This window comes from Camponotus floridanus, unplaced genomic scaffold (assembly GCF_003227725.1).
Source record: "Camponotus floridanus strain SB8 unplaced genomic scaffold, Cflo_v7.5 scaffold326, whole genome shotgun sequence".
Classification (NCBI taxonomy): Eukaryota; Metazoa; Arthropoda; class Insecta; order Hymenoptera; family Formicidae; genus Camponotus; species Camponotus floridanus.
This window is the reverse complement of record NW_020229466.1, coordinates 71,288-79,716: the sequence shown is the minus strand read 5'-3', so window position 1 is coordinate 79,716 and position 8,429 is coordinate 71,288. Positions and strand designations below refer to the sequence as shown.

The following is an 8,429-nucleotide window of genomic DNA, read 5'->3' as shown; positions in this document are numbered from 1 at the left end:
CGATTCCCGGCATAACATCCGCCGGAAGCTGCCGCCCGGCAGAATACCCGCCGAGCAGAGGCAGGGACGCGGTGCGCCCATCTTTTTTAATACTTTGGAAAACTGTTCGAATCAAAATTCGACGAACACCGCCGAATAGAGCCGATGTGGCCCGAACCGCCGCCGGCGAAAACCCGTGTTCGGCTCCTACCCGAATCCCTCCGAACGGGCCCGACCGTTTTCCGAAAACCCGTTCGGAAGGAGTTATACCGCCGTGCGCCGATGCGAGCAATTAGCCTGTATAAAAAGAGCCACATTTTAGCTCTAATTACATTTTTCCTGATCCGCTCTAAGCAGTACACTTCAGAAGCAATCCTGAAAATCCTCTCGAAGCACAAAGTAGCCGAAGACAAAAGGTGGAGCGAGCTCCGTCTCAGACGAGTGATCTCGGTTCTGACGCACAAGTGCAATCCGCCTGATCCGCAGTTGAAACTCTCACGGAAGGTAGAGCTCTGAGCTGCCCCAGATCGAGTGACCTCGATCCAGCTGCATCGCGCAACCCATCCTTCGCGAAAGAATCCTTTATCGCATGTGCAAACTTCCGCCGCACGCGTACTTTTTGTATTATCGCCGAAACCGTCGTTTTAAGCGCTCTGCGCACCTCATAATCACGTCATCCGCCGCCGCGTCTAAACGCGTCTTTTGTAAATAAGCGAGCGCATATCGACATCCAGAAATAATCGTGTAAACGCCGCCAAATTAAAGCGCATAGATTATAATCGTACGAACGCGGACTTTAAATCGCGGCGCCTAGAAATAAATAGTACGACGAAAACACCCGTCGATTCCGAGAACCGAAGAATTCTCGGAATACCGGAATCTCCGCGAGAAAAAGCACCGCAAAAACGCGCGCCGTCTCGCGCTTTCGTAAACACCCGCCGGCGTTCGAAATCAGACCGAAATTAAATCAACTTTTATTTTGGCGTAATTACTCGAACAACACAGACATTATACACGAACATTTATACTCACACACACGCTCACACATTCGTACACATATACACACACACCTATTCTGTACTTATCTACACATAATTCAAATAAACATCATTAAATTGAACACCGCGTATTTTCATTCAAAGAACCTTGCACCGGCGATTTATCCGCGCTGCGAAAGAAAACGTCCGAAAATACGACCGTTACATTGACGCCCGAACAGGGATGTTTTTCTTTTTCTTTTTTCTCTCTTTTCTTCTCGTTTCTTTTACCGTGAGGTGTGAGCGTGCATTATGAAGTCGTGGCTAGACGCACTCCCGAAAGAGCAATTAGCCGTGCTAGCGGAGGGGTTGGAGAGCACTGGCACTCTCGACGACATCCACCGACGCATGCGGGAATACGCGGACACCCATACGGACAAATTCGCGACCGATCCGCGCGAACAAGCGGGTCCTTCCGGTGCATTACCGCAAGTGATTATCACGGGGTCCTCGCCTTTGAGTCGCGACGCGCCCGTAGATTTCGCGACCTCCGCGCTGCCAGATTATCGTGCAATAAATCAACTCCGTAAGAGTGGTTATCATTTCAATGGGCGCGACCCCGCCGCCTTCCTGGAACGGCTTGCCGAATTCCGCGAAAATTACCACATCGTTGAGGAACAACTACTGCGCGGATTATCGGAGTTATTGAGGGGAGACGCCCTTTTGTGGTACTGGAATCACCGGACCAGCTGGACCTCTTGGCAGGGATTCGAAGCGGCATTTCGATTGCAATTTCTGCCCCATCGGTACGACGCCTCCCTCCGCCGCGAAATCGAAAATCGTCACCAGAAGGCTAACGAGACATTCGCGCAATACTCTACGGTGATGATAACGCTTATGCGCCGGGCCAGCGGATTCTCACCCGTTATGCAGTTCGAGTATTTGTACGACCACATGCATCCGGAATACAAATTTTATATCCGACGCCGAGATATTGGCGATATTTCCGAGCTCCAAGCACGCGCTCGCGAGCACGAGGACCTGGTAAACGAACGGCAGGAGGCACTCAAGAGGTGAAAGGCCGAAACGAAACCCGCCGTGGAGGCTGCCTATAATAAAGCCGAGTGCTGCTGGCGGTGCAAACAGTGCGAGCACACGCGCCGGCAGTGCCGACGCCCCGCGAAAAAGTTCTGCTCGCAGTGCGGACGAGACGGGATGCTCACCGCGCAGTGTCATCCACCGGCGGGAAAAGTCGACGGGGCTGGGGAAAAGGTCGCCGCTGTGACTCCCAGCCCCGAATAACTTTCAAGCCGCGGCCACACACCCCGATTCGCATCGGGGAGTTTATTTTCGATGCCCTGATAGATGGGGAGTCCGAGATTTCACTAATAAATGAGAGAACTGCCGAAACATTGAAACGTACGGGTTTCGCGTGGATTCATGGGGAAAGCCAAATACAATTGGCAGACGATCGAGGCACGGAACTCGCGGGGAAAATGAACCTGCCGGTTGAGACGGCCGGCCGAACCACGACACACACGTTCGGGATATTGACAGGCCTCTCGAGCGAGATATTAATGGGAATAGATTTGCAGGCGAAATTGCGAATAAGCACGCCGGCTCCGCCGCTGCGTGTGCTCCGATGGTACCAGCGTTGCTGCACCGTCGAAGGCCTGGCCGGCAGGACCGCCGAAGAGAATGAGCGGCTCCAAGAGTTCCTGCGAGATGAACTCGCGAAATTCGATAACGTAAAGGGGCCCACCGATCGGGCCCAGCATTCCATTCGGCTCATTAACGACACGCCGATTAAACAAAGATACCGCCTGCGCAATCCGGCGATGGAGGCGATTATCGACGCCGAGATGAAGGAGATGCTCGCCCAGGGCGTCATCGAACTCTCGCACAGTCCTTGGAGCTTGCCCATCATCAAGAAAAAGGACGGTCGTCAACGCTTCTGCATTGACTTCCGCCGAGTCAACGAAATGACACATAAAGACGCGTATCCGCTGCCACAGACCGCGACTCTCGACAAATTGCGGGGGGGCCGGTATTTGTCCACCTTAGACCTGAAGAACGGTTACTGGCAAGTACCTTTGACCCCAAGCAGCCGGCCGATCACCGCGTTTACAATACCGAGGAAGGGGCTTTACCAGTTCAAAGTCATGCCGTTCGGGTTGCACTCCGCTCCGGCCACGTTCCAACGATTACTGGACACAGTTCTCGGACCTGAATTAGAACCGCACGTGTTCGTTTATCTCGATGATATAATCGCCATTAGCCGAACGTTCGACCACCATCTCGAGCTGCTGAGGGAGACTTTCCGCCGCCTTCGTGACGCGCGCTTCCGTCTGAACCCGGAGAAGTGCCGATTCTGCGTTGACCGGTTGACGTACCTGGGTCACGTAATTGACCGGGAGGGAATTTGGACCGACCTCGGGAAAATTCAAGATGTGACCAACTGGCCAGAACCGCAATCCGTCAAGTAAATACGGCAGTTCGTGGGGATGGCGTCATGGTACCGCCGTTTCATCCCGGCTTTCTCCATGATCGCGGCCCCGCTTACGCAATTGACGAAGAAAAACGCCCGATGGAAATGGGGCGAAGGAGAGGCCACCGCGTTCCCTCAACTTAAACGCGCTTTGAGTTCTGCGCCGGTTTTAGCTTGCCCCGATTTCACGTGCCGTTTCTTCCTCCAAACCGACGCTAGCACGACCGGACTCGGCGCGGTGTTAACACAAAACTTCGAGGAGGGCGAACGCGTCATCGCCTATGCGAGCCGTACTCTAAACGCAGCCGAGCGCAACTATAGCGCCACGGAGCTCAAATGCCTAGCTATCGTGTGGGGCATCCGGCGAAAGAGCTACCTAGAAGGGTACGCCTTCACCGTCGTGACAGACCACCTGGCCCTGCGTTGGCTACAGAAAATAGAGTTTCCGATCGAACGCCTCGGACGCTGGATATTCGAGCTCCAGCAATATGACTTTGATGTGAAATACAGCCGCAGGGTACTCAATCGCGTCGCGGACGCGCTATCACGCCACTCGGCGACCTGCGCCGCGAAACGCCAGGGATGCGCTTGGTACCGCCGGAAATACGAAGGGGTGCAGCAAGACCCTATCGCATACGCCGACTACCGAATAGAGGACGGAAAGTTATAACGCCTCCTCTACCACAGCCTCAATTTCAAGGACACCGCCGCGGAAGAACAGTGGAAGCTATGCATACTTAAGGAGGCCATAAATGAAATACTACGCCGATACCACGACGCCCCCACCGCCAAGCACATGGGCATCGCCAAAACGATCGCCCGGATTGCCGAATTCTATTATTGGCCGGATGTTCCGCGACATCGCGAACTACGTGCGAACCTGCAGAAATTGTCGCACAATTGTCGTACAGCAGCGGCCGGCAGGAATACTCCACGCTACCTACGTCAGCCGACCGTGGGAGCAGGTAACGCTCGACCTAGTTGGACCACTGCCACGCTCTCATCAGGGGCATGGCTCTTCGTGATGCAAGATCGCTTCACGAAGTGGGTGGAGCTTGTACCCCTGCGTCAAGCGACAGCGAGCGCCGTCACCAAAGCTCTAACCGAGCGCATAATTCTGCGCCACGGACGACCGGACTCCGTGCTGTCGGACAACGGCACCCAGCTAAGGTCCAGAAAAATGGAAGAACGCCTACGAGCGTGGAACATCCGCCACGTTACCGCTCCAGCTTACTCTCCACATTGTAATCCGGTGGAGAGAACCAACAGGACCATTAAAACCATGGTCACCCAGTATGTGGAGAAAGACCACCGGGCCTGGGACGAACACATTCCGGCGTTCCAGTTCGCCTTCAATACGGCCCTCCACGACGCCACCGGATACATGCCCGCCTTCCTGAATCACGGTCGCGAGCTACGAGGACCAGAAGACACCGACCAGCCGACCGCGGAGCACAACGCCCCGGATAACCTCCACCAAAAGCTCATGGAGGCGAGTTGGTCAAAATATAGCTGGCCCAGGCGTTTCAGCGCCAGAAACAACATTATGATCTCCGTCGCCGAGCATGGAAGCCGAATATCGGAGATTGGGTATGGAAGCGCGACCACCCTCTGTCAAAGAAAAGCGAAGCATACAACGTCAAACTGGCGCCCAAATTCACCGGGCCATACGAGATCCGTCGAATAATATCACTCATTATAGTGGATCTACGAAGCAAGCGGGGGAAATGGATAAGACATGTACACGTACAAGATCTGAAGGCCGCTCATGTCAATAAAAACAATAACAACTTTATTCCTCTCGAGGATGACAACGACCTCGAGCCAGAGATAGCGACGATAAAAGAATCGAGCGAACCATCGAGCGAAATGGAAGCGACAAATAGAGAGATCCTGGAAGACATTGAGGCCCTGCTTCGAGAATACGAGGCAGGCATCGCCGACCCGACCCAGGTGACGGAGCCGGCACCATCAGACACCGCCACACCAACACCAGCGCGGCCACCGAAGGTCGGGACCGTCATACAGCGGTCCGACCAAACCAATCGCCGTAAACAAGAGGCCTTCCTGACACCACCACCTAAGGCGAGGGCACCACGCCCTTACGAACGGCCACCCCGGCCATTGAAACCCGAGGCCGTCACCACCGAACGACCGACCTTGCTGGGACCGCCACCGATTCCCGTGGAAGTTTAGCCTGGAGTCATCGTGGAGGTTCCACACTTCGCGGTTTACATGTCGAGAAGGTACAAGCCGAGAACCGCTACCGGACGCTGGATTATCCGGTTTACAAGGGATGGCAGAGTCCGATACTGCCGTCGACTGCCGCAGTAACCGCCGCGGAAAACCAGCGAAAATCCGCCGAACATCCACGCAATTATGCCCGATGAACCAACCGACCGAATACCCCCAATTCGGGCATTATTTTAGAAGGGGGAGTGATGTAACGATGCATTCCGGTGCATCGTTACGATTCCCGGCATAATATCCGCCGGAAGCTGCCGCCCGGCAGAACACCCGCCGGGCAGAGGCAGGGGCGCGGTGCGCCTATCTTTTTTAATACTTTGGAAAACTGTTCGAATCAAAATTCGACGAACACCGCCGAATAGAGCCGATGTGGCCCGAACCGCCGCCGGCGAAAACCCGCGTTCGGCTCCTACCCGAATCCCTCCGAACGGGCCCGACCATTTTCCGAAAACCCGTTCGGAAGGGGTTATACCGCCGCGCGCCGACGCAGGCAATTAGTCCGTATAAAAAGGGCCACATCTTAGCTCCAATTACATTTTTCCTGATCCGCTCTAAGCATTCAGAAGCAATCCTGAAAATCCTCTCGAAGCACAAAGTAGCCGAAGACAAAAGGTGGAGCCAGCTCCGTCTCAGAGTGATCTCGGTTCTGACGCACAAGTACAATCCGCCTGATCCACAGCTGAAATTCTCACGGAAGGTGGAGCTCTGAGCCGCCCCAGATCGAGTGATCTCGATCCAGCTGCATCGCGCAACCTATCCTTCGCGAAAGAATCCTTTACCGCACGTGCAAACCTCCGCCGCACGCGTACTTTTTATATTATCACCGAAACCGTCGTTTTAAGCGCTCTGCGCACCTCATAATCACGTCATCCGCCGCCGCGCTTAAACGCGTCTTTTGTAAATAAGCGAGCGCATATCGACATCCAGAAATAATCGTGTAAACGCCGCCAAATTAAAGCAGATAAATTATAATCGTACGAACGCGGACTTTAAATCGCGGCGCCTAGAAATAAATAGTACGACGAAAACACCCGTCGATTCCGAGAACCGAAGAATTCTCGGAATACCGGAATCTCCGCGAGAAAAAGCACCGCAAAAACGCGCGCCGTCTCGCGCTTTCGTAAACACCCGCCGGCGTTCGAAATCAGACCGAAATTAAATCAGCTTTTATTTTGGCGTAATTACTCGAACAACACAGACATTATACACGAACATTTATACTCACACATTCGTACACATATACACACACACCTATTCTGTACTTATCTACACATAATTCAAATAAACATCATTAAATTGAACACCGCGTATTTTCATTCAAAGAACCTTGCACCGGCGATCCATCCGCGCTGCGAAAGAAAACGTCCGAAAATACGACCGTTATAACTTCTAACGTAAAATTTTACGATCTTTCCAAATCCATTATCAAAAATAGGGGTTCTAATTGAAAAAAATAACCTTGACCTTCAAAGGACCTTGAAAATTGATCTCAAGGTCAAAGTTATTGGCACAGTCAGATGTCCCCCTTCATCCTGTACAATTTTCATACCAATCATTTTTTTGTATGTGGCGTAGTTTTGGAGAAATTTGCAATTATAGATTAAAATGGCTCACCCTGTATGTATAAATCATATAGACATTATATATATTAATTAATTCAAAAATTAATAATATAAACACACTCGGTAATCAATAATATATTAAAATACTTAAACATCGAATTAGGTCCCCGTTTCGTTTGATAGATATTTGTATTTAAATGTCGGTCACGGATATATGGTCGGACCAAGAGTAAAGTCCTGTTAAAAAATTAGATGCTCGAAAGTTATTGGTATAAAAATATTCGTTATATAATATTATGTTAGGATATCTTAACGCCGAATTAGATGCTCGTTCGGTTTGATATGCGGACTTAAATATCGGTCACGGGTATACTCGGTACAAGAATAAAGTAATATAAAAAGAATATATTTTAAAAATATCTTAACAGTTTCTGAGAGCACCTAATTAACATCTAATTATTACGTTTTTTTTTATAATTTTATTATTTACATATTTTTTAATATGGCAAACACTTTGCTAACTTAATATTAAGTCAGCCCCACCCATTGTGAATTTAATTTTCTGCTAAACGGTATGAGCACCTAATTTTTTACTTTGGCACCTAATTATCATCTAATTAGCACTTAATTTTAAGATAGATTACAACTTATTTTGCTGGTAGGGGGGCTAACTTAATAGGGGTGAACATGTAGTATTGTCAGGGCAGATGAGTCGGAGATCAGCTGTATATATATTAAACAATATTGGTGAGTTTATTGTATCTTATTGTAAACCATTGGATAAAGTATATGTTTTTTGCGATGTCATATTGAAGTAGTTTATCATAAATGATCTATCTTTAATTATATTCCATATGAGTTTGACAAGAATAATTAGAAAGTTTTTTCTTTTTAGTTTAAAGATTAAGCCTTTTTGCCAGACTGTGTCGAAAATTTTTTCTAAATCCACTAGGTAAGCACCGAGACAGTCATCGTTAATCAATGCCTAATTTATATCAGATGTTAGTTTGTTAATTGCATGAATTGTGGAATGTCTCGCACGGAAGCCAAATTAATTTTCTGGTAATATATTATTTTCTTTGCTATATATATTAATAATATCATTTATGATCATTTCAAAGACTTTGCTTATATTCGGGAGTAAACTAATAGGTCTATAATTTACAAGAAGAGTTT

General features: G+C 49.8%; 1 protein-coding gene across 1 annotated transcript; it reads left to right on the top strand.

Annotated features, from left to right (window-relative positions):
• The first annotated feature begins 3,460 nt into the window (after nucleotides 1-3,460).
• On the top strand, nucleotides 3,461-5,640 carry LOC105251003. The gene is made up of 3 exons (XM_011257471.2): nucleotides 3,461-4,035; nucleotides 4,132-4,940; nucleotides 5,147-5,640. The coding sequence occupies exons 1-3, from the start codon at nucleotides 3,461-3,463 to the stop codon at nucleotides 5,638-5,640; spliced, it is 1,878 nt and encodes a 625-aa protein (XP_011255773.2).
• Nucleotides 5,641-8,429: the final 2,789 nt, after the last annotated feature.